The sequence below is a fragment of the Acomys russatus genome, chromosome 16 (assembly GCF_903995435.1).
Source record: "Acomys russatus chromosome 16, mAcoRus1.1, whole genome shotgun sequence".
NCBI lineage: Eukaryota > Metazoa > Chordata > Mammalia > Rodentia > Muridae > Acomys > Acomys russatus.
In genome coordinates, this window is record NC_067152.1 from 3440576 (window position 1) to 3467565 (window position 26990).

A 26990-nucleotide genomic window follows, 5' to 3' on the forward strand; every position below is an offset into this window, starting at 1 on the left:
GCCACGCTGGCATGGTATTTAGTATTATTCTTTACATCTTTTTTTTTTTTTTTTTTAAGACAAAGTCCTTCTATGTGGCCTCAAATTTGCAGTCTTCCAGCCTTAGTCTTCCAAGTGCTGGGGCCCACTAAATACAACCAGTGCTGAGACAAGTTCTCTCTCTCTCTCTCTGTAGACCTGGTTGGTCTTGAATTTATAGAGATCCTCCTGCCTCTACATCCCAAGCACTGGGATAAAAGATGTGCCCTACCATGCCTTGGCCAGTACTGATGGTTTTTTAAAAGCACAGATTTGCCGGGCGTGGTGGCGCATGCCTTTAATCCCAGCACTCGGGAGGCAGAAGCAGGCGGATCGCTGTGAGTTCGAGGCCAGCCTGGTCTACAAAGTGAGTCCAGGACGGCCAAGGCTACACAGAGAAACCCTGTCTCGAAAAACCAAAAAATAAAAAATAAAAAAATAAAAGCACAGATTTATCTTAAGCCTCGTAACAAATCATAAGAGTGATGTACAAATCCTATTTTTCCCTTATATACATTAAAACAAATACCTGACTAGAAAACATATATTGAGATGTCACCTAAAACCATCCCTCAAATCACCAATACTTCAAGAAACTCCAGTGGGGTGATGATGGGTTGCACCATCACTGCAGACAGAGACAGAAAATGAGAGACCTGAGCAAGCCAACAGGAATATAGGCATTTCTGACAACTCCCTTCTCCTTAAGCACAAAACAATACCTGAAGAGCTAATATGGAATACAAAGGGGCTTTTTATTCCTGACAAATGAGTTCCTTGAAATAGCAGCTTCTACAAGGCTCCACCCGTCAGCCCGACCTACCTTTAAATAGAACTGTGTGAAAAAAATTTTTGGAAAAGTATGCACCGTTTTACAGACAAGATGCGGATGCTGCTCTCAGTATCTGCATCGTGAGTTCACAGATCGTTAACTCCTCAAAGGACGCAGGGCTGTGAGATGCAGCAAGCTCCAGCTCCAGCTCCGGAGAAAACCGCCAGCCAGTTTTGCATCTGTCCCCTAGGAAGATGAAGGACCTCGGAAATCACAGCGAGGCCAGGATTGATTTACTGGGCTGGCATTTGGGCGAATGCACAGCAGCACTACTGTTTAAGGTAAGTACTCCTGAAGTAAAGTAATAGCAAAAGGCAAATTGCCTTGGACTCCTACCAGCTGCCATGGTGGAGTGAGCCAACACCATCCGCAGCCAGGACGCTGAGAGCATCACCTTGGCGCCGTGGTCTCTGCACACGTGCATGTGCATCCACGTACGTGGTCCAGCCTTGACTCAACTGTAAGTGGCCTCTTTCCTCCTCTGAATCCAGAGGCCTTTGTTGTTGTTTAATATACTTCTGAAATGGGGTCTCATTCACAGCCCATACTGACTTGGAGCTTACTGTGTATTTCAGGCTGGCCTTAAACTCCTGGTGGCCCCTCCTGCCTCAACCTCCTCTGGCATTCTTTGACCAGACCGCTTCTCGCGGCCTGCTTGCTTTCTCGCTTCACTCTTCTGTCCCCCTTGTGGGCGTCATCCTTTTCCTTGGGACTCTGTGAGAAAGGACCATGACTTGTTCACTTTGCTCCAACATGGCACCAGGCTGAAATGCTTAGGACAGAACGCAACCTGACAGCACTTGACGGTCGTGCTTTTCACTTCTCTGCAACCCTAGTCTACCTGTCTAAGGGCAAGCCTGACAGAGGAAACAGGTGTTGGAGAGGTACTGCAAATGAGCAAGAAGCTCCCAGGCTGAAGCGAACTCCAAAAACACCAAAGCAGAGAACAGGGGAGGGGAGGGGAGCAGAGGGGAGGGCTCTATCTAGGCATGATGGGGACCTGGGAGGAAGGCTAATTTTAGGCCTGCTATGCGTCCAGAACCCCTTGGCAACCATGTCCTAACTTCCCCTTCCCAGAGAACACCTCTAAGATGGAACAGAGTTATAGCTTTTGTATGTCCCAACAAACTTCAGTCACTCTAAAAATTCTCACCGGCCCCAGCCATACACCCAGAACCTTTCAGCGATCAGCAGTGGGCATGGTGAACTATGTCACAACACAGAGAAAGGATATGCCCAGGAGGCAGCGTGAGTGGTATTAACACCTGTGCTGAGAGGGCTTCTGAGGGAGGGTCCATCAGGAACCTCATAGATTGGCCATCCCATGACTGCTGAACTCCCAGCATGCTCCTTGGATCATAAAGAGACTGGTGGGAAGACTGGCCAAAACTTAAGCCCAGAGGTCTCTGTGGGCCCAATGAGGGACATGACTCTAAACTAGCACCAGATTACCAAACAGAGATGAGGTGTCAGGATCCCACTGCAAGCTCCCACCCAAGCCTGCAGTCACTGCTCCACCCCGACCTCGCATTATTTGCCACCTACCTAACCTGGGTCTGCAGTCTATTTTTAATCTCCATTAGCTCCTTCTTGGAGCCACATCATGGCGTGGGTGGGGCAAGGCTGCGATCATTGTCTCATGGAAAGGGAAGACTCAGGGACACCTAGTCCTGGCAATGTACCCAACACCACGCCCTCCAGGGTCCATGTGGTTAGGCAAGCCTGGCTATGCAGTGTGCATACTCCTTGCCACAGCCCTCAAAGGCCCTCCCCCCAGGCACAGGAGAGAGAAGTGATAGGCTGTGGCTAGAGTCCTTAAAGGTAGGCGTAGGTGAGACTAAGACCAATCAGTGTACTGTTGGCTCCATACCAGGGCTCCCATTCCCAATGGCCCATTCCCTCCTGATCTGCCTCTCCAGGAGTTCTACTGCAAGTCTACTAGCGTGGAGCAAGTGGGCTACGCCTGCCTGTGCCCACCTTGGGGAAAAAATGCTTACCTACCTGACAGCGGCTCCCACCCCACCCCCTCCAGCTGATTCAATTATTTCCTTCAAGAAAGCCCAAGTGACCTCAAGACTCTTGATCTTCCTAACTGCTCACTTGCATCAGTCAAGACGCACCGAGTCGCCAGTCTCTTCCTTGGGAAAGGGGTAACTCCCTTGGCCACACTTCACAAATGCCCTGATCCTCTGGTTACCATGGAGACAATGAATTATTTCCCACCAGTTTCAAGTCAGCCAGCTCTTCTGGGGGCAATAGGCTCGCCTTCAGTGACAGGCCACCAGGTGACTCATGTCACTGCCAAAAAAGATCCCCTAACACAGCTGACAGGGGAAAGCCAACAGCCACTGCCTGCGAGGACAACTGGTGCAGGGCAAACAGCACTCCACCTCTCCCTCAAGAACAGCTGCTGAAAGAGACAGCCCTCAATCCCCCCAGCAGGGACCTATCAGCCCATCTCATGCGGAGTTAGGCTCTTCCACTCAGCCACGAGGCTTGTGCACACATCAGCCATTTCTCTCCAAACACGGCTTCAGCATCAGTCAAGAGCCAGCCCTACCCCCCTCCCCACAAGCATCCAGGGCGTGTCACATCCCCACCTTCACGGCCACCAAGAAGGGGGACCCTGAGCCAGGGCTGGTCGGGGTTCCCAGTTCACATTCCTCCAGGAGAAACACATCTTCATCTTCCAGAACCTTGTCCAAAAAGCCTATTGCCTCCTCTTCCTCTTCCATGGCAGCCAGAGCCGCAGAGGGCAAACAGGAAGCAGGGTCCACACAGCGGCGGCAGCAACAGAAGCAGCAGGAGCAGCAGCAGCGGTCGCCAAGCGCCCCAGCAAGGAGGCAGGCAGGGGACGGGCGGGCGGGGAAGAGCGCAGGGCAGGCCTACACCAGCATGCTGGCCTCCGTGGAGTCGGTCCTGGCACCTGGCCACCGGCTCGCGATGAAAGGCTCCATTATGAACCTTTTCCTGCTGCCGCTTTCCAGCCGTCCTGCGCGCCGGGCCCGCCTCCCGGGTGTCCCCACCCTGAGAAAGGGGAAGCGGGGCCTCCCGGCAGCCGCTCGCTCGCAGGATGAAGCAGGGCAGGGGCGGCAGCCAGCGCCCTCCGCGGTCCGCTTCTTCCCAGGCCACTCCACTCGCCCCAGGCCCGGTGCCGAGCTCGTCCGGGTTCCCCGCCGCTGAGCTGCTGGCCCCACAGAGCCCGCCCTTTCTGGACCCAGAGGCCCGATTGCTCCAAATGCACAGGAAACGCACGTCTTGACTTGCGAGGTGGGGCTGCTCGTTCCTTCTGTGGTCACCGGGCGGGCGAGCGGCTGGCGGAGGCTTATGGAGCGGAGGAGGAGGGAGGGAGGAGGCCGCAGACAGGCCGGGCGGCCGCGGGGGGAGGTCTGCTTCCCTGAGACAAGCTTTATTTACAACTTCTCGCCGGAGCCCTCAGGCAAGGGGAAAGCAGGAGAGTGGCTTCCCGGAGAAGCCACCCATCATCCACTCAGTCCGCGTCCCAGTGGGATCGTCACAAGCCAGAGCCCCCTTCACACCTCGGCCTCAGTCTCCAGCACCTATGCGGCGGGGAGGCCCACTGCCGGTGAGAAACCGCAGTTGCCATTGCACCACGGTAGAGTGCACAAGGCTTTTGTACTTGTACAGGAGGGGACTGGCCTGCCTCATGCCCAAGTAGAGCACACTGCCAGACAGGGTCTTGAGCATGTATCACTGCGTACCATGGACCACCCGAGAGCCACATCATGCACGGTCAGGTGCTGCTGGCAATGCCACTTCCTTGGAGTAGTTTCTGGGACGCACAAGAGGAGAGAGCCAACCCTACAATCTAGGACAGGTGGCATTATCCACCCAGCCCGATCTCAGATTGCTTTCCTCTCACTCTTCCCTCAGCGCCTTTCATGTTTCAGAAACTAAATTCATGCAGAAGATGAGGCTCACAGCCTGGTCCCCTGACCCTGATCCAAGAGCCATACACCTATACAGCCATGGGGGCGGGGGGCGGGGGGGGGGGGTGGGGGAGGAGTTTAGGGCCAGCTGCAGGAAGCGCTTTCCAAAGTCAACATTGAAGACAACTGTGGCACATCTTTAGCGCTCATTCAAAGTTCAGGTAAGGCAAGCACAGAGCCACAGAAGGTCTAAATGAACTCAAGAAACTACAGGGGCTCCAGCTAATTAATGTCCCATAAAGGGAACCCATGCTCAAGTCTGCAAAATCCGTATTCTCTTTAGTTTTAGTTTTGTTTTGAGACAGGCTCTCTGTGTGTAGCCAAGCTAGTCTTGTCAGCTTTTTGTTTTGTTTTGTTTTTAGACTTACCTTGTGGTACATGCATGGTTGTTTTTGCCTGCCTCTGTGTGTGTGTGGTATGCGCACCACATGTGTGTCTCATGCCTCCAGTGGCCAGAAAGCATCAGACCCAGTTCAGATCCCCGCCAACAGCAGGTACAGACAGGGGTACTAGGAACTGAACCCAGCTTCGCTGCAAGAGCAGCAGGTGCTCTTTTGGGAGTTGGGGATGGGAGGGGTTTCAAGGCAGGGTTTCTCTGTGTAGCCCTGGCTGTCCTAGAACTCACTCTGTAGATCGGACTGGCCTCAAACTTAAAATAAACATCTGCTTCTGCCTCCTGAGTGTGCATTACCACTGCCTGGCTGCAGCATCTGCTCTTAGCCACTGAGCTCTCTCCCCAGCTCCCTGTAGTTGTTTTTGAGAGAGGGTCCCTCTGTATGGCCCTGGCCATCCTGAATCCAGCTATCTAGATCAGGCTGGCCTGGAACTCGAGAGATCTACCTGTCTGTGCCTCATCCTATGTCACAATGCCCAAGGGAAACTATGAATGCTTAAATAAAATCTCCTGACTTTATTTATTTATTTAAGATTTATTGTTATGTATACAGTGCTCCCTGCATGTACACCTGCAGGCCAGAAGAGGGCATCAGATCACATTATAGATGGTCATAAGCCACCATGTGGTTGCTGGGAATTGAACTCAGGTCCTCTGGAAGAGCAGTCAGTGCTCTTAACCACTGAGCCATCTCTCCAGCCTTCCTGACTTTAAAATGAAAGAGGGTAACTTACATTTTTAAGAAGCACAGCACACTATGAACCACATCCTTGTTCTGAGCTGGACTTAAGGATGACCACAGTGCCTTTACTCTTGCAATTGGTTGTTAGCTGTGGTTATATGGGAGGGGTTTCCTCTCAGCATGGCCTCTGTCTATCTCCTTAGAATATTTGGCAGCTTGGAATAAAATTCAGCTTCATGTACCACTTCATCTTTGTTAATCTGTGTAACAGGTGCCACTGACCCGGTGGTGCAATGTCTGAGTATGTCCATCAAACCCCCGTGTGCCTTTTGTGACCAGCCTTGCATATACACATCACAGCCACTTGTCAGTGGCAACCATAGGGCCACAGGGCAGAGTCAAACTGTTGAGGCCATTTCCAAAGGAAGGTAAACTGTCTCCACGAGGGGGGGGGGGGTACACAACACAGTGCCAATTCCTCTCTGCTCCACTGGGCACCTTAGTTGAGAAGAAGCACACAGAAGGCCCGAGCAAGGGGGGAGGGGGTGTGGATGAAAAGGAGTGTATCCTACGCCTTAATATTTTTCTAGAAGGCAGCCAGGCGTGGTGGTGCACGCCTGTAATCCCAGCACTCGGGAGGCACAGGCAGGCGGGTTGTTGTGAGTTCGAGGCCAGCCTGGTCTACAAAGCGAGTCCAGGACAGCCAGGGCTACACAGAGAAACCCTGTCTCGAAAAACCAAATAAATAAAATAAAATAAAATAAAATAAAAATCTAGAAGTCTGGGAGAGGCTCTTGTCATTCTGCCTGTAACAGAAAGCCTGCCCCTACCAGGTACAGGCTCCATCCCGGCACCAAAACTGAAACTGACTGAGAGAAATCTGACAGGCTCACTAGGGCCTGCTCTGGTTGGGGAGTCTACTCCATGGGGGTCCTGCAAAGGTGTCCCTGCCCATCCCCCTCTCCTTTCTCTCTCAGTTCATTCTATTCTGGCTGAGTTATAAATACCCAGGACTCATCTGAAGGGCCCTCTCAAGCCACAATTCCTCATTTGGTTTGGACGGGTAAGGCTGTTCCCATGGGAACAGCCAGGCTTGGCACTCCCTAGGGCACAAGTGTGCCAGCTCAGGGCCCTATGCTACAGGTCCCCTTCTGTCTTCTACCCCGCCAGCTCTGTGTGCAGAGCACGGGGAGCCCGGATGGGTCAAGCTAGCAGTCAGCAGAGGACTATCACCCCACGGTCTTTCTGTGTCCTTAACTCCCAACCCAACAAGACTTGAGGTGCCTTGAGCCATCTAATTTTAGAATCCCTTCACCCTGCTCTCCATACTCCCACTCACAGCAGACTCAGCACCTACTCCTTCCCTAAACCGGTGAGCCTCTCACAGAAGCTGCTCCCCAAGCTACCAAGGCTTCAACTACCCCACCCACTGCAACTGGCTGGAAATTCCAGTGAGTAACGAGAATGTCCCCCTTCAGTGGACAGAGGCTCCACTCAGAGGCCTTCAGCCCTCCCTCTGGAAGGGAAGTGACTCACAAATCCCCAGGGTGCTCCCTTCCTTTCCTTCTGAAATGTGCAAGAAGGTCCTGGACCTAAGGTTTCCTCCCTACTCCTCAGCCTGGTCTCCAGAGCAACAGCCAATATGGCCACTGGCCTCTGATCTTTCTCAAAAACCTCAGGTGTCTCGGTCCCCATGGTAGGTTTGGCCTCCTGCCTCCTTTTTACGCATGGAGTCATGGCTCAAGGCCCTACCCCACAGCCCTCTGCTCCTAGCCTTTGGAAAACAGACCCCATCTGCCACTAGAGACCCATGGCCACCTCTAGGCCTGAGACGCGCACAGACAGCTGGGAAGTCAGAGCAACAACCCCTTTGGCTCCATTAGTAAGTCTGACCTCTTCCCCACACCAGCTTCCCCTTCCGGCCTTTCCAATTCCACCTGTGGGCTGTCATCTTGTGGCTCTTTGTGCCCATGGCCCCACAGAGCCCTTTTACTAAATTCTCTGGTTCTTCCATCTTTCTCTTTTCCAACCCACAAACCAACCAGGCCTTCAAACATCTCACACCTATAGAGCCCTAAAAACATTGCACTGCAACTCCCTGTCCTGTCTGTCCACTTTCCTGCTCACTGGCACATGTGCCTTCATGCCTCCCAAGAGGCCTGGCATGTGTGACCAAAGCCCTGCCACTCATGTACTCTCAATTCACTGAGGTGAGGGACAAGTGAAAAATAGGATGGAAAAGAAAGAAAGAAAGAAAGAAAGAAAGAAAGAAAGAAAGAAAGAAAGAAAGGGTAGAGTGGACAGAGGTATTCATGCCAAGGAAAACCTCACTGGTGAGTGTCTGCTGATTAAGTCAGTGAGGGCGTTAGAGGACGGAGACAGAGAGAGGAGGCCATGTGTGGGGAGTTATGACAGTAGGCGTTGAGATGTGAACCTGGGTGGGGGGGTGGGGGTGGGCTTCTGAATAGCACCTAGAAACAGGAAGGTCTTTCCAGGCAAAGGGAGGGATGCCCCAAAAGAAAGGGGTTCTTCTTTTTTGGTGGTGCTGAAGCTGGAATCCAGGGCTTTGCATAAGCTGTATGCCAGGGGATGGTTTCTTAAGGGGGTTCAGAAAGCAGTTAGGGGACAGAAGAGGAAAGAAGCAGACGGTAAGTATGCAGAGGGTAGCTCAAACAGGAACACGAGGGACAGAAAGCATGAGCTATAGCGTAGGGTACCAATCAAGACTTCTGACACCTGCTAAGTCCACATCTCAGCCTGCTGAGACAGTGGGCTCTCTCTGTCTCGCCTGTCTCTTTCTCTCTTTACACACACACACACACACACACACACACACACACACACACACACACACGGGTGGCCTTTCCTCACACTTAAGTCTCTGACCTCTTACCCCCTTATTAACTTAATCAGCAAGCATTTATTAACTGCCTACTATATACCAGGCATTATGCTCACATTCAAAATGTAACCATAAACAGGGGACACTGCCCCTTGCAGAGCTGGCTGATGGTCTCAGGAGCACAATGGCCAGGGGCACATTTTAGAGTTAGGCTGTTGAGGTCTAACTCCACACAGGGTAACATGGAAATGGCTCTTGTGACTTTAATGTTCACACCCTCTGACTAAACAGGTTCACTCTAGGGAGTCATCTGAAAAATCACGTCCAGAAGGGCACAAAGATGTGTATGTGAAAACGCTCAGTAACGTGAGAAAGTAGCAAAAACCGCAAAGAGTACAAATGATTCACACAGCGAATTGGAATCTGGTTATATGCTAGAAAGTCTGGCACTCAGGTAAAGGCAGGAAGATTTCGAGTTCCAAGCCTGTCTGAGCTATACAGTGGTAACAGACACAGAGACAGACAGACAGACAGACACACATACACACCTCAAAAAACACCACAAAAAGAGTGGGCTGACTAGCACAGGAGCTGAAACTCAGTGGCAGAGCATCTGTTTAACATGCGCAAAACCCCATGTTCGGTCCACAGCATTGTCTCCCTTCCTCCCAAAAAAGGAGAGGGAGAAAGGAGCTGGTTAAACAGATTCTGGTATATCCACAGAATGAAACACCACACAGCCACAAAAGGAAAGCAGTTGATCTTAATTCCAGGCAACCAATAGCATGATCTCATTTTAATGCATGGTCTACATATGGGAAAAACAAGGAGAAATAAATAAACTCCGTAGTTTCCTGTAGGGTGTGAGCTTTCATGTTCTAGATGATGTATCTCTGAAAAGTGAGAATTTTGAGTATGTAATCAGAGAAAAATAAAGTTATAAAAAGAAGCGTGGTGAGCTGGGGTACGGCTCAGTCACAGAGTGAGCTGGCATACTCAAGGCTGTCTAAGTGCAGCCCCTCCCACAGGGTGCTATGGGAGCAGTTTAGAGTGAATTGGGAGGGGCACAAGCAGGTGTGTCTGATGTCACAATTGAGAAGTCATAGGAGACTCCCTGGAAGAGGCGACATAAAAACTCAGGCCTGGCTGATCACCGTGACGTACATGCTTAAAATGCTAGCGCTTGGGAGGCTAAGACAAGAGGGCTACAACAGGTTCGAAACCAAACTGGGCTGCATAGGGAGAGTCTGCCTCAAAAACCCAAGGGCCAGGGAAATGGCTCAGGAATAGAATGCTTCCTTCAAGCCACGGAACACAATAAAGTAAAATAGAAATGAATGGGCTAGCCATGCTGGGGGAGTTAGTAATGCAGGTGCAGGCTGGTGGGGAAGCTTCCGAGGCTGGCAGAGCATGACGCAATCAAGCGCGGTAAGGTGGGAGACTTTGGATGTCACCTTTATAGGCAAAGGGAAAATGTGGAAGGATTTCAGGCAAGTCACGTGACCATTTTTGGCCGTGCCCCTCATCTGACATCACATCACTCATTCAAAAACACCACTCACTCTGCGTTCAACAGCAAGCCACTAAGTCAGACAGACAAACAAGGGACACCGGCCCATTGGCTCCTCACTGATAACTCAACCCATCCCACTGGTATCAACAGCCCCTGAAAGGGCTAGGCACATTGCCCCTGCCAGGCCATTGGCAGATGCAGTTTCTTTGGCTTGAAGACATCCATAGAGCTCTCCTAGCAGAGGCTTAAGCAGCAGGCCCAGGCTCTAGGGAGCTTGGCAGGTCCTGGAGCAGTGCCAAGGCTGATGGAGTCACTGGAGCCAGAGAAAGAACCAGACTCTCACCTCCCATACCCTTGTTCCTCCCTCCGTCTTCCCTTTCCATCCCGGCAGACATCACTCCTGCTTGTCGAGGACCAGGGAGGCAGAGACAGGAGACCTGCCATGGGTTCAAGGCTAGCCTGGGATACAGTGTGACACTCTCTTGACACAAAACAGAACTCAACAAAGAATTCAATAGCATAAAGCTATTGGGTATAAGCCAACATTGTTTGTATGATAGAACAGGTTAACAAGATCAGGGCTAGAGAGATGGCTCAATGGTTACAAGTGTTTGCTGTTCTTCTAGAGAACACGGGCTCGGTTCCCAGCATCCACATGGCGGCTCACAGCTGGCTTACGACACCCTCTGTTGGCCTCCATGGACTCCTGCACACATGCAGTGCGCATGAACTCATAGGAGGGAGGGAGAGAATGTTCTCCATTGGACTCTTGGGTTTTAATCCTAGTTCTGCCTCTTGTAGCTACACAACACTGGGCAGAACATTTAAATGTGCCTCGGTTTCCCCCTCCATAAAATGGGGGATAATTACCACACCATCTCTAGGCTGTCAGAAGGCCTAGAGACACACAACACAGGGCAACACCTGAACTGAGCTGAGCACTTAGTAAAAACACCGGCTAGTCTCCCCTTCTTCCTCTGACAGGTGTGTGGGGTGAGGGGCTGGCCCACCAGAGAATCACCTCCAACCTCTTCCAAGGAACCCAATAACCCACCCACCCCAGACTCTGTTTCTCAAGCCTCTAGGGACCTTCCCCCTTACCCCTCTACCTTCTTCATGATGCCTACCCTAAGATCCCACCCGAGGTCACATGACTTTCTTTTGGGGATATCCGATCTTTCTGAAAGATGGAGCATGGATGGCCTTCATATGGAGTACTTTGAGGCTTGGGGCGTGGCTTGGTGACAGAGCACCTGCTTAGCATATACACAGCCCTGGGTCTCCCAGAAATCAGGTAAAAGGGGGGCTCAGGTTAAGACAAGGGAACTCAGCCAATGAAGTGGCATCCTAGTGCAAACGGCAACCCACAAAAACAACCAAGAAGGGAATCTCATCTCTGCTCAGTCACCAGCCTCCACTGGAATCCTGTCCAAAAGCTAGATAGCTCTTTCTTATCCTCCCTCTGTCCCCCAAGAAGCCCAGATCGGCCCGGAACTGGCAAACAACCCACCCACCCCCACTTGGATGTCCTATGTGCTAAGATTACAAGGCATGCACTGCCATGACTGGCCTGCGAGACAGGTAATAGCTGAACTGCAATCTTATCTGTCCTCCAAAGTAATGCAAGATATATAGTTTTAGTCCACTTTGATGGAGCAGTATGCTTACTTTACTCAAATGCCAGGCCTGTGAATGGTATAGGTCTGTGATCCCAGTACTCTGGAGGCAGATGCCCTCAATAAAGTGGGATTTATATTCCACAGGGATAAAAATTCAACTAACCCTCAGAGAGGTTCACCTTGGCACACAACCTGGTTCCTGCAGAAGCCACCACCCTCCCCTCGCGCCCTCAGTTTACAGAAGAAAGGAATGATGCTTGCTAGGTTGTCCACGTTGTATGGCAAGAGGTTAGATTCAGGCAAGGATAATGGCTCAAGCCTCTAATAATCCTAGCCTGCCAAAGGCCCAGGCAAGATGGCTGCAAGTTCAAGGCCAGCCTGGGCTTCATGATGGGACCGTTTCAAAGGAAGCAAAAGGGTACTAAAGGCTCATGCCTGGAGACGGGCAGAGGACTGTGGTTACAAGTGCCCTGCCACATACTACATTAATTACATAGCACCACTGCACCCTGGGGCCCATCTGTGATGGGACAGGCGCAAGGCCCACCCGACAAGGCAGTGCAGAAAACTAAAGTTGCCCATAAAATACTACGATATGCTAAGGTTGAGGAAAGGCCGAGGAGCCGCTAGTAGTCTTCCCTACTTCTTCCTGCCATACAGGCAGTGGGTGAGGAATATGTGGACCACCAACCACACTGGCACATGACTCTACTGGGCAGGCGAATAAGAAGCATCCTCTTTTGGAAAGGAAGAAAACTGTTCTGGCCTTGCTAGCACCTCCCAGTGGAGAAACTCAGTAACAACAACGGAAAATGTAGAGGCAGAGCCTCTGACCCTGGTAGTTCACCTCTTGTGTCATCCATGAAGACACTTTTTTTTTTTTTTGAGACACTGTCTCCCTATTTAGTCCAGGATAGCCTAGGACACACTATGAATCTCCACCCCACCCCTTTTCCAAATTTCAGGAAATCAGAAGAATTGTTTTGGCTGGGTCCACCATCATACCTACAGTGCCCAGGGAACCTGCAGATTACCGTACCTCCTTTATCGAATAAATATGCCCCTGGGAGCAGCCTTATTTTCAGGTAAGAAATACATTCATGAACTGTGATCCCAGCAGGTGAGAGATCAGAGAAGGTGTGAGAGCCATAGGGTGACCAGGACAGTCAGGTACAGTCCATCAGAGAAGACACTAAGAAATTATGGGGTGTGGCTGGGGAGAGGGCCTGGCCTGGAGAGGATAAGGAAATCTCACTAGTAAGTGGCTAGTGTCACAACTAAGTTACTTTAAAAAAAAAAAAAAAAAAAAGACAAAACAAAAACCTTTCTAACCTGGACAAGGCACCAAGGCACAGAGCCCTAGTTTTTTCATGTATGTAACAGGAGCCCCACCAGCAGCTGGATGTGGTGGCACAGCACCAATACACAGGAGGAGTCAGTCACTGTCCCCTCTGCAGCACAGACAGAAGATGGAGGAGGGGAGAAATAGAAGCAAGGCTGCTGCGTCCCTAGCAGGGACTCCCAGATCAGGAACAAAGTGTGAAGGGAACACAGAAGAGTGCCACAGTCTTCCCACATGGCCCCTGGTCACAGGACCCGCCCCTCAGCCCCAAGCCCACACCCCAGCCTGAGCGGGAAGGAGAACAGTGGTTCTGCCCAGCTTTGTCCCTGCTCCTCCTGCCTCCCCTCCCCCCCACTGCAGAACTCCACAGTTCAATCCCAAACACCAAACAGGAGCCCAACAGGTGCCTAGGAACTTACCACAGGAGCTGGGGGGGAGGTACACAAAGGGGTGACCAAGAATGGTACTCCTTATCGAGAAAGGCAGATGCGAACCCCAAGAACTGTATACAACCCCAGCAGTGGGGGGGGGGCAGCTGGGCTGTCAGAGCCTCACCCAGGAGGGTATCTGAGAGGGACCTGGCAGCACCTTTCAGGCTTAAGCCTCACAAGACCCCAAGTTGAAACCGAGTCCTAGTCCCACTGGATGCAATAAATCTGCGGCAAATTATGCCAAGTCCTTGGGCTTCAGTTTTCCCAACTACCCAATGAAAGCAGGGCACATATCTTGCAGAGACATCATGGACCTTAAATGAAGCATCCTATGTTGACGGGCTCAGGCACTTGCCTCTCTAAGTGGCTGATGGGGATGGGGGGGGGGGAGGTAATGCAAGAGCAGACAGTGGTGATGACGGGTGACTTCACCCAACCTCCACTTTTACCTCCAGATCCTCATTCCGGCGGAGGTAGGCACCCAATATAGACCTTAACAAACTACACGGCATTCTGGCCCTTAACAACATCTCATGGCAGACTCGTGACAGCTGTGTCAGGTCACATGGGAGGAAATTCTTAGTATCTTCCATTTACTGATGAGTAAGTGAACTCAGGGTGACATCCCTCAGATGACACACCTTCAAAGCAGGAGACAGACAAAACCCAGATCTTTTCTCTCTGGTGGGGGCCCTTTGACTGTACCATCCAGAGAGGAGACAGGAATCGTGATCTATAGGAACCAGGCTTTCTGTTCAGACAGTGCTTCTGGGACAGGAAATTGCAGCTGGGTGGGAGTGTCCTGACCCTCTTTCCCAAGGGAAACCATGCACTTGAAGTTGAACTGAGCCGCCAGCAACTGGTGACCCTGGTCCCGGGCCAGGACCCTAACCCAGCCTAGGCTTGGGAAAGACCTGCAGGGCAGGGCTTGGGGTTCACCTGTTACCTCTGGGGCACAAGCCAAGATGAAATTATCACAGCAAGGTATGCTGAGGAGCAGAGACCATGTTTTGGCTGAGGCTACTACACTCGAGGGGACAGACCCAGAAAGGAGGGGGGGTGGCTGGGATTCACTTCCCAGCATGTATGTCTTTGCGACACTCCTGGTCCCAGTCCTGTAAAAGCTGATGACAAAACTCATACGCGTTTTATGTTTTGTTTTGTTTTGTTTTGTGACAGGGGCTCACTATGTAGCCCCGCCTGGCCTAGAATACACAATTCTCCTACCTTTGCCTTCTTAGTGCTGGGACTGCCAAGCCATAAGGCTCCCTGTGAGCAACCCACGGCCATCCCTCACAGCCTCCCTTCAAAGGAGCTGAGGAAATGGTGCTCAGTGGTATTCACAATCTCTCAAATGTCCTATAGCCAGAAAGCACATGTCATCTGCCCGAAGCTTATGCGGCCACTGGCACAAGACACTCCGAGTTCATTCCATGTGCCAACCTGACTGGGCCACTGGGTGTCTGAGTAGCTCTGGGACAGTTCACAACATCTGGATCTACAAGCTGAGCAAAGCAGATGCCTTCCCCCAAGGTGAGCTGGCCTTGCCTCATCCAGTCTATTGAAGACATGAAATCAAATAGGTCAGGAAAGAAGAGCTCCTTCCAGCCAGGGACGGTGGCACACATGTGACCCAGCACCACGAGGCCCAGGCAGAAGGATTGTGAGTGTAGGGCCCACCAGAACGATAAAGTAAATTTCAGGACAGCTTTGGAAACCAAGAGATCCTGTCTCAAACAAGTGAAAAGGCTCCGCCTGCATGTCTGCTGTAAGTGCCTACTGTTCTTTCCTAGCCTTTGGACTCAGACTGAAACATCGGGTGTTCTTGAGCTTAAGCCTACTGGTTTCCCACCTGGAATCTTCTATCTTTGCCTCATCTGATTCTCAGGCCTTTGGACTTAGACTTGAATGACACATTGGCTCTCCTAAGACTCCAACATCCACTGCACAGGGTAGGTCTTCTTGGCTTCTATACCCACGTGAGTCTGTTCCTTCTACCAAATCTCTATATACACAAACTGTGTACACACACGCGCGCGCACCGCGCGCACACACACACACACCAAGACAGATCCACACACCCCATTTGGATTATGTTTTTCTAACACATAAACCAAATTTTGACCTCCTTCCCAGGTACAACTTGGCTGAGTGTTTGGGTGTGGAAAGTTTAGCTGCCAGGCTGTGCCAAAAGCCAGATATCTGAATATCTAGAACAATTGTCTGATTTGGTCCAAAAGTCCCCCTCTGTTCCCAAGCTCCTAACAGGAAGCCTGGCATGGGAGGAGACTGCCTGGCCAACTGAGCACAGCCAAGTAGCAGGAACCATGGCACACATACAGACTTACACAGACACACTTTAAAAAAAAAAAAAAATCATTCCAATTACTAGAAAAGGGGCCTGTACCATCCAGGCACCCACTGCAAATAGCAATACTTGCAGAGTCCACTAGGTGGGGCCAGTAACACAACAGAAAGAGCAGAAAGGCAGCTAGCTCCAGGCAGGCAGGGGTTAGAGCTGAGGCAGGCAGGAGCACAGACAGCATCCTGCAGCTGGACCTGCCTCAGCCACTCCCAACTGGCACGGATAAATACTCTCCCTACCTACCAAAGATATGAAAATCAGTACGTACTGAGGACTCCCGGGTACTTCAGTTGACTGTTCCCTGTAAATACTTAACATTTCAAATTCTTCCACTATAAGTTAGTTATTCCCTTCTGACCATCACGAGCAATGGGTACAAAGCAGCGAAGCCACTGTCCAAAGCTGAGCTCACCCTGCAGGGGTATGGCCCTGCTATGCACAGAACATGAGCAGGAGTTTTCCCTGAAGAATCCAAAGGTCCATGGATGGATGCTCCTGCAAGGCAGTCATGAAGGAGGGAAAGAAAAGGGAGGCAAGAAAGGAGACCGCACGGAGCAGGCCCCACGGCCACATCCTGCCCTTGCTTATGGTAGGGTATGGGCTAAGTCTCTAAGAGGGTATCTGAGCCCCACTGACCTACAACAGGAAGGCCGAAATGGGGGAACCAGAGTTTGCTCCTGGCTGGCCTGAGTCTAGGTCCTTTGATCCAAACACTCTGCCTCTACGGGGCCAAAATGGCTGACTCTAACCTACCACCCTTCCTTAGGGCAGCAGCACCCAAGAATGCTGGCTGCGGGGAGCGTGAAGCTGACCACCACCTACACCCATCCCCTCTACCTCCTACCTGCCCCCCACCATCATCCCTTCCCAAACTTGCACCACCTGGCAGCCACTGAGCTCTGCCTAGGCCTCTGTTGCCATGGCAACAATGTGGCTTCCCCCAAGTGGGATGCTGGTTGCCAAGGCCCTTGTTGCCAAAGGCTATAACAGCCACCCCAGTGTGTGAAGAGGGGGTGAGAGCCTGCGGAGGGTGGGAAGAAGCAGGGGTTCTTCCAAATGGTAGAGTCCAGTCAGCCTCCAGGTGGGTGGGGGTATTAGGCCCTAGAGCAGGGAAGCGTACTGCATAGCATCACTGATGCTCCCCTGGGGGGATTCAGAAGAGAGGAGCGAGAACCCCCACAAAATACACCCTGGGCAAACTGGACCAAAGGGACCTGTGAAACTGAGCCCCCTCCACCAAAACAAACAGCTACAATTTATCTCCCCAACTCCAAAAAAGGAGCCCCAAGGAATCTCTGCCTGGCTTGCTTGTGTATTTCAGATGCGTACACTCATGAGCTGGGCCCAGTGTTGGTCCCTGTCACCAGGAACAGCATTAATTCTAAGTACTACAATCCTCTACACATTCCTATCTCCCGGCCGTATCAAAGCATAGTTAATATTTCTTATAAAAGTCTTCAGAGAGGACCTGCCTCTCCTGGCAGCAGGGAAGTCAGGCACCCCAGGCTTACAGGGCTGGTGGCCCTCAGTCCTAGGGAACATTACAGAAAGCATCATGTTTTACCTCACAGGGAGCTGGAAACCAGTATTAGGACTGGCTTTATGGGGCATTTGTTGTCCACAGGCCATGTGCACCCAGCCAGGTACAGACTGAAAAGCCTGGTCCTTCCACAGTCCCCTCCCCATCCTATTGAGAGAGAGAGATAACTGAAGGGGTTGGTGGGGTGCAGAAGGTAAAGGTGGGGGGGATGAGAGTGTCCAGGAAGCAGAAGAATAAACAGCTGGCAGAGCAGGGAGACAAGTAAGGGACACGGAGCTCAGCAGGTGGTGGAACAGGAGCCAGATGACAGGGTACCAGAAGTCCAGGCCCTCCCTCCCCCAATCCCTGCCAACACTGTCCTAGGCAGACCCTGGCCCACTTTTGCACACACTGTTCTATTTCCCTTCCCCAGAAGAGAAAACCAGGAATGAATACCTACCCCAGGTGCCAACCCCTCGGGTGGGGTGGGTGAGATGCTGTCCCCACCACCCTGGCTGCGGGCGCTGAGCTGGGGCGACATGGTGGGTGACTCGTCGATGTATGGCATGGTCTCCGAGCCCTCGGGGGGCCCCTTCTGCTCCTCATGCCCCTCTGCGTCGTAGTCCTCCGCACCGTAGCTGAAGTCTGAGACAAGGAACAAGAAAGGCCACTGAGAGTCTTCCACCAGGGCTGCCAGGGACTGGTAGCGCAGTGGGCGCCGGCGCCGGCCCCCGGCTGCCATGGCTCCTGCTGCACCATACACCCTGGGCCAGGGCAAGGGCTGCACAGCCAGGCCTGGGGAGGGGAGGGGAGGTGGGGTGGTGGTGGGAGCTCCAGCAGGCACAGGTTCTGCTGAGTCCGTCAGAGGCTGCTGGGAGTCGGGGAGGAGCGGCTCTGCTGTCGCCACCCGCCTAATAGCATGTCAGCTGCGTATGTGGAGCTGTGTTTCCTTTGCCTCCTGCCTAATTCCACGTCTAAAAATTAACAGTGGGAGCAGGGAGGCAGGACGAGTCCAACTCTTTCTCTCTGAGTCACCATTTTGCTTTTTATAGGGAATAAGGAGGTGGGGGCGGGCCAAGCGATGTCACTTCCTAGGTCCCTCCTCCTTGGGTACCATTGTACACTGAGCTCAGTCCCTGGGGGGTGAACAGGGCAGGTTTGGGGCAGGGAGGGCCCAGAAAGTATACCCTAGGAGGCCCTCAGTCCTTTGAATGAGGCCCTGCATGCAGGACAGAGCCCCAGGCAGGCAGGCGTGGGAGAGAGGGTTGTGCCCAGGCCTGGCAGGGGCTTGGTGAACAGCAGGCTCCTCAAAAGCCAGCACTGGTGTGTCTATAATTCCAACACAGCTTCCTTCAGAACAGGCAGGAGGGAAGGTGACAGGAAGCTGAGCTTTATTAACCCCTCAGGGCTCCCAGCACTACACAAGGGACACACACAGATACCCTCCTGGGAGCAGTAGGGTAGGCCACCAGGAAACAGGGTAGTGCCTCTGGGTTTTACACAAGAGCCATAGGATGGCCTCACTAAGACCCTTGCACCATTCTTAGCCAGCGACTGGCCGGTGAGTTGGGCGTTGCTGCTTCCAACATTCCAGTCCACTATCAGGATGTCTGAGAGCACAGTAGGGTTGCGGCGAGCAAGCTGGAAGGCCTCCTCTGTCTTGAACCCTGGTTTAGGGAGACAGTCATCAAGGAGGAGAGACCAAGGTCAGCCTCTGGAAGACCAGCAGGAGCTGGTACCATGCCTCACAGAGGAATGTAGAAAGAAAGAAAAAGAAAAAAGAGAGAGCGAGCCTTGAAGCCACTGGTGGTAGCACCCTGCACACAGGACCTGATGAAAACACAGGAGTTTGTCATATGGTTCCTGAATCTTGGCAGGGGCCTGGATTTTGGGATTGTGGCCCGTATGTCAGAGGAGCCTGCATGGCATCACTCAGACATCACTTCTTCCAGGGTGTTCTCCCTGGGAAGCCAGTTTATAATACCAATAGCACACAGCCCCCTTGAAGCCTCATGGGCAGAAACTGGGTGTTTCAGCCGTGGCTGGGTGCCCGGCACCCACAAAATGACACATAGCAGGCTCTCGGAAAACATGAGTGGCAGAGGGAACAAGTGAAGGGGTGCACCATCCACCTCAGGCCGAGGTCTAAGCCAGGCAGGCCCCAGTGAGTCAAGCCCTCCGTGGAGGCAGGCCCTGGCTCCTCCTCCGCTGTCACAACACAGCAGCCCACAGACAGCCAGAAGCCTGAGAACGGTGTCACCAGGTCACTGGGGCGCCAGGCCATGGCTACAATCAGTCCAATCTGGCTGTTGGCAGTCAGTAGCTTCCCCTGGGCTCTCCACACCTGCTCCTGCAGACTGCCTCTCCCAGGACTCAGCTGATGCCCAACACGCTGTCTGGCGACACAGGCTGTATTTCCTCAGGACAGGCAGGTACATGAAGAGCCACAGACCTCTTTACTCCTCCAGGGTCCCTGGGTCTCCCTGGTCATGCTGAAGCTAAGGGTGTGAGGGCGTGAATTATGGTGGATGCGAGCCTAGCCAACAGCTAGACTGACCTGTAACAGGCATCAGATAATGATGCTATTACCCAAAGGCAGGCTTTCACAGAAAGGCCAGAAAGGAAGACGGGCCTGCCTTGCCTCTGACGCAATACCTGGCATCTCCCACGAGAGAGGAAGGGCTCTGCTAGCCTTTTCCTCGGAGTGCACAGTCAGACTGCACCAACTCCTGCTCCATCTGTAACCACCTGTCCAGGGCAGTCCTCACGGATGAGGGCCCTGAGCCTCAGAGCATGACAGGGCCTAACCTGGGTCTATCTGAGTCTGCAAGGACTATCCTATCCTTTCTGAATCTCATTCTGAGGACATCCCCGCACCCTGCCTCTGGCCCCCCTCACGGCACAGGTTGGCCACTAAGGGGAGCACAGGGGACAGATGTGGGGGGACTGGCACAGTGCCCTCTACAAGCACTCCTAGGCAATTGTTTTCTTGTTTCTGCCTTTTGTAAAAATCTTGGGGAGTCTGGAACAGTTCTCTTTAGGAAAAGAGATACATAAAAAGGAGAAAGCGGCCCTCTAGGAAAGTTAGAAGGGCTGAAAAAGAAATCCACTGGGCATAGACAGGTTCAGTCTAGGAAGGTCTCAGGTGGTCACTAGAGAGGCAATCAAGTTGCTAACAGCCGGGTCCATTTCCCCTCTTGGTAGCAGAAACCCCACTGTATTTGGAGTGGCACCTTGCTTAGTAGCTTGTGATTAAGTCCTTACTAGTGAGCCAGCGGTATAGCTGCATGTGGTGGCCTGGACCTACAATCCCAGCACAGGGAGGCCAGGAAAGGAGGAACATTACAAGTTCTAGGTCAAGCTGGACGTGGTGGCGCACGCCTTTAATCCCAGCACTCTGAAGGCAGAGGCAGGCAGATCACTGTAAGTTCAAGGCCAGCCTGAACTAGTCTACAAAGTGAGTCCAGGACAGCCAAAGCTACACAGAGAAACCATGTCAAGTTCAAGGCCAGCCTGGAGTATATAGCAAGACTCTGTCTGTCTCGAAGTGGGGGTGTTAAATGGACACGTGCTCAAAGTACAGCGTCTCCTGCCTGGGTTGCTCTTGGTCATGGAGGCTGGAGAGATGGCTCAGTCGGTAAAACACCTCCACACAAGCATGAAGGAATGAGTCCAGGCTTCTATCACTCACGTAACATGCCAGGGACGGCGGCACATACCCATGACCCCAGTGCTGGTGGGTGGGGAGGCATGGAGAAGGGAGGATCCCTCAAGTGCACTGACCAGTAAATCTAACCAAACTGATGAGCTTCAGGTTCAGTGAAAGACTGTCTCAGACAATTAAGAGAGAGGCTGGAGAGATGGCTCAGTGGTTCAGAGTAGGGACATGCTGCTCTTTCAGAGGACCCAAGTTCAGTGCCCAGTGCCCAAGTCAGGCAGCTCACAACCAAGCCCAGGGGATCCGGTGCACTTTTCTGGCACAAACATGCACTCACATGTGCGCATGTGACACACACTAAATTCTACAACGTGGAAAGTGGAGAGTGACAAAACACAAAAGCATTTGATCTGGACTTCTGGCCTCCACACATGTGCATGTGCACGCACGCACGCACGCGCACACACACACATACACACATGCGCGTGCACACACAAACACACACATACACACACACACAAGAATACAACACATTATACATATATAATTTAATAGTAATAGCAAGAAGAGGAAGAGGAGGAGGAAAAAGAAGAAGAAGAAGATGATGATGACGACGATGAAGAAGAAGAAGAAGACTGCCCCGTGCCCTCACCATTCTTCCTTTTGTTTCCGGTCTGTATGGCTGGAGCTGCAGCAGCCACGCTAAACCAGGAAGACAGAAGGCAGAACAGAAGACTAGAAGTCTGAGACACTGATGGGATAATGAAGCCTCATTTTGACCCTGGAATGATCTATCCCTAGACTTCTTTTATAAACGAGAAGAGGGGAGGGAGCTGGAGAGACGGCTCAGCAGTTAAGAGCACTGGCTGCTTTTCCTGAGCTCATGAGTTCAATTCCCAGCACCCACATGGAGGCTCACGGTCATCTGAAATGGGATCTGATGCTCACTCTGGCATGCACGTGTACATGCAAATAGAGCACATATATACATAAAATATATGAATAAATATATTTTTAAAATGAAATAAAAGAGAAGGATTAAGGAGGTGGTACGGGAAGGAGGGGAAAGGGGGAGTGGGAGAGAGGGAGTGGGAGAGAGGGAGCGGGAGAGAGGGAGAGAAAGGGGGGGGGTGTTCACATTATCTGAACCACTATTACCTTCATTCTTCTTGGTCTCCTTGGTAAGATCTTTCACCACTCATCTCTTAAAAACTGCTATTTTGGCCGGGTATGGTGGCGTACACCTTTAATCCCAGCACTTGGGAGGCAGAGGCAGGCAGATTGATGTGAATTCAAGGCCATCCTGGGCTACACAGAGAAACCCTGTCTTGGAAAAACAAACAAACAAACAAACAAACAAAAGCTGCTGTTTTGTGTAGACTCTTAAAATAGACTACCATCAGGCAAGAGAAACTAAGCCAAGTGAAAGAAGCTGGACAGGAGTGCACAGCTGAAAGCTTCTGCTTGACGCTGTGTTAGAAGACACAAAGCTGATCTCCGTCTGGCAAATACTAATCGTCACAACCCTGGTGGCCTGTGGAATGGGGTGCAGACAGGAGCTGATGATAGCGGGCGCCAGGGAACCTCCTGAGCCAATGGAACCATTCCTTATCTTGGCAGGGATCTGAGGTTCACACAGATGCATTCACCAAAATTTACCAAATCTTAGTACCACTAAGCTTTATGCAGTCTGCCAAATACTGAACTCTCGTTAATGATAAGCCCGAAGGGGAATCATCTGCAATTCTGAAATACGTAAAATATAAGAGGGAAGGGGATGGGGAGACGGCTAGATATGAAAGGGAGCAGCCGTGGCAAAGTGGTAATTACAGACCCTAGCTGGCGGTAAATGGGCGGTTCCGCGTGCAATGCTGTCAAATTTTCTCCACGTCTGATATTTCTCATAATAAATGGTGGGGTGGGGGTAGTGTTTTCCGGACTTCTGCCACCCCTCCCCTTCGCTTTCTCTCAGCATTTTTTGCATTCCATGAAGAGGTCTGAGCAGCATTATCTGTCTCTTGATTATTTCCTGGACGCACATCTTCCAGTTGCCAACTTTTACCTGCAATTAGTTCAGCAGATGCCGGGAGATCTCCAAGTCTTTCCACACTCCTCCTCCTCGTTCTGCATCAATCTCCTCAGACGCGCACCCTTGCCAATTGTCTCCCTATACAGCAGGCAAGCTACAACCCAACTGTGCCTTGCCCTGTTCAAAACGCCACAGTTCCCCACTACCATCAACAGTACCAACAGCCTAAACTGAAGATTCTCTCTGGTCTCCATCTTTCTCCACTTTATAGGGTGGTCTCCTCCTGCCCTGTAGTATCAGACCATCTCCAGGCTCCTTCAGTTGTCTGAATACATAGACAAAGAGACTAGTCCTAACCCCTGGGGCCTGCAAATACAACCTTATTTGCGGGGTGGGGGTGGGGGGAGGGGTGGGGAAGATACCTGAAGACATCAAGATACAAAGAGATACCCAAAGTCAGCAAGTTGAGGATCTCAAACTCATCCTGGGTGAACCCCATAGGTGCTGCATCCCCTGAAGTCCTTAGGGACAGGAAGGGAAGAACACAGGCCCTGTGAGCGCAGGCAGGGAACATGTGTAGCCAACCCTGGTTGAGAGAAGCAAGCAAGAACTTGACCCCCTGAGGCCTTGGAGGAAGGGCTTTCCCAGCAGGCCTTGATCTGGGGCCTATACTTTCCAGCACTCGAGGTGACTTTCTGTGGTCATCAGTTTTTGTGATAACGCGTACGGCTAGGAAGGCACTCCATGAGTGCTCATCCCTGCCCCACCCCTAGACCACTGTGCGTGCTGCTCTGGTGCCTAGAGCCCTCACCTCAGCCTTTACCCATCCACGAGGCCTTCTCTTCAAGCTCTCAAAGCTGCCAGCTGCACCCTCCCCTATGTATGTGCTCCTCCCGCTGACACCTGGATAGATAAAGCACTTTCACAAGCCTATGAGAAAAGGATAATTGTGTCATATACTAATGAGCAAGGGAAAGGAGAAGAAAACTTAAAATAGAACAGCAAATGGCCAGAGATATTCTTTTTAAAGGTTAACCTCATTGCAATCAAAGAAAATGCAAACTACTTTTCCTTTCTCCTTGGTGTAATTTTCCTATCAAATTAACAAGAACATAAAAATAATGGTAGGTTTTTTGCCTAAGATGCGTGAGGCCCTGAGGGTGAAGGCCAGCACCACAAAATAATACTATTAATTAATAAAGCCAAAGCTGTAAAATAACACATTCTCAGAGCCCCTGGAAGGTATATTTAATGACCACAACTCTGCCCAGTTTATCTGGTAAATGGTGCAAAAATTTTTTAGTAGTCAGCACAGCCTTGAACCCAGCATAATTCAAAACTGTGCCCTAAGATAATAATATATAATTAGTTATAAATACTTATAAAAATATACTTGCATGGGGCTGGAGAGTTGGCTCAGTGGTTAAGAGCACTGACTGCTCTTCCAGAGGGCCTGGGTTTGAGTCACATGATGACTCACAACTATTCTAGTTCCAGGGATCTGACGCCCTCTTCTGGCCTCTGTGGGCACCAGGCATGCACATGGTGCACAAACATACATGCAGACAAAACATCCGTACAAGGCCAAGTGTGGTGGCTCATGCCTTTAATCCCAGTGCTTGGGTGACAAGAGGCAGGAGGATCTCTGGAGTTCCAGACTACCCTGGTCTACATAAAGAGTTCTAGGACAGTCAGAGCAATAGTGAGACCCTGTCTCGGACAACAACAAACAACAACAAAAACATAAACCAAAGGGGAAAAAAAAAGCCCAAAACAACTAAAAACCACATCCATACAAATAAAATAAAACAAAAATTGTTTTCAATATATTTTTAAGGCTATTTATGGTTGCAAACATATATTTAAAATAATCTGAATAGTTAAGTATAGGAAATTGGTTGAGTAAATTATGGTATGTCTTCAAGACAGACTAATATACAACCACTTAACATGGTGTGGGTGACATAGGCCACAACATAAGCAAAAAAAGATTAATTAACAGTAGGATATTAGTATATCTGGGAAAAAATGCAGGAAGGTCTGGACACACACAGAAGCTGGGGACACTACCACATACAACATGGTAATAGAAACTGGACATGATGGCTCACATCTGTAATACCATCACTAGGAGGCTGGCCAGGAGAATCTGGAGTTTAAGGTCAGCCTGGGCTACACAGTAAAACTCTGAGCCCCAACCACCCCCATCAAAGAACCAAACAAAAGCAAATTAAGAGAGAGAGAGAGAGAAAAAAAAAACCATTATTGAGCATTCAGATTCTGGAAACCCGAAAGGAATTAACTTGTGGGCTCTCTGCTCACCAGGACACTAGTAAACACTGCTTGTTTTCTACCCAATATCCATCTCTTCTCTGCTTGCATTACTTCAGCTTTATATGAAGCAGAAATGGACCTTGTCCTCAGAAAGACGTCTTTTATAAGAAGAGACTGTTAAATTACCATTCTGGCCAACGAGAATCTGAAAGGCCTTTGACTTGATTTGATTATTTGCCTTGAACTTGGACATGATGACGAGAGCTACAATGGCCATGCTGCTGCTATGGGGGAGGAGTGAAAAACGAACAAAGATATCTGTGTGAATTTGTGAGCTACAGAAGCCAACTAGAATCAGTCCACCGCATTTCCTACTAAGTGGGAAATAAAAGCCCTAGATGATCAGGTTTTCTGGCACATGTACCAAACACACTTCTAAGTGATACCCTTACATCCCAGTAAAGGAAGATGGACTAGCATGCAATAAAACTTCCCAGGCCCAGAGAAGCAGACGAGTGGGGCGAGAGAATCAAACACTCAAGGAATTATCACTTTCTAAGAGCAAAGGACAGAGAAGACAGACTCAAATCTATCACCTTTCACTTTTCAACTTCTCTGGGTCTCGCACCAGGAGCCACTTTTCAGCAGATCCTGGCTGAGAGAATGCAAAGAGGGACAGGACGGGGACTGCAAGCTCCAGGCCTGCAAGGACTCAACGGGACAATCTGTGTGAAGCACTTACCACATAGTAAACACCCAATAAACCTTAGCTTCTATTGTTAATATTATTAATTGACTCTTGTTGAAGGATGTGTGGGTGCTTGCCAGGTGGGTGGGGGCCGGGAGCAGAGTTCTAGGCGAGGAGGAGGCTTTGGCAATGGCACAAGTATGAAACAGCAGGGCCCCTTAAGGGGACTATAAATAGCCACCCTGGCTGGAACACTGAGTGAGCAAGGAGGTGAGGGGATGGCACAACAGAAGGGGGCACAGATTAGATCCTGAGTCAAGCTGGAGGTTGGGTAGGACTTGGGGCTCCGCTGAGTCAGCCCCCTAGCCCAGGGCCCCCAGCCATGGTGTACAGAACATAGGCACCTCTGAGCAGTTCCTTTTGACATACGCCCCTGTGTCCTGTGTGTCCCATGCAGACATAATCCCATGTCACCCAGAGAAAGACACTACCTATGAATGTGGGGTACCCTAGTCCCAGCCTGGAGAGCAGCCAGATGACAGGGCCTCTAACACACCCTTCAAGTTATGACGAGAACTGGCCAGTGAGAGGTAAATGCAAACCAAAGTGGCTAGCCCTGATCCCTACCGCCTCAAGTGTCCAAATGGCAGATCACCGTTTCCAGTCTTGTCTTGCAGTTGGCCTGAACCAGAGACCAACAGGCATGGCTAGACACAGACACTGAGGGCCCCAAGCTTCAAGCAGATGCTGATAAAAGGTATGGGGTCCTCTCTCCTCCTTCTGGGGGACTCTTTTTTTTTTTTTTAAAGATTTATTTATTTTATTTATTGCATA

At 51.0% G+C, this 26990-nt stretch overlaps 1 protein-coding gene across 3 annotated transcripts in view; it reads right to left on the reverse strand.

Annotated features, from left to right (window-relative positions):
• Positions 1-26990, reverse strand: part of Abr (ABR activator of RhoGEF and GTPase) — a 194165-nt gene that overhangs the window by 71313 nt on the left and 95862 nt on the right. For 2 of the 3 annotated variants that reach the window (XM_051157993.1, XM_051157994.1), the window contains exon 2: positions 17968-18152. In XM_051157993.1, coding sequence (XP_051013950.1) covers positions 17968-18152 — 185 coding nt within the window. Of the gene's footprint in view, positions 1-3450; positions 3753-17967; positions 18153-26990 lie in introns of those variants that run through there. The other variant, XM_051157995.1, reaches the window with a different exon arrangement.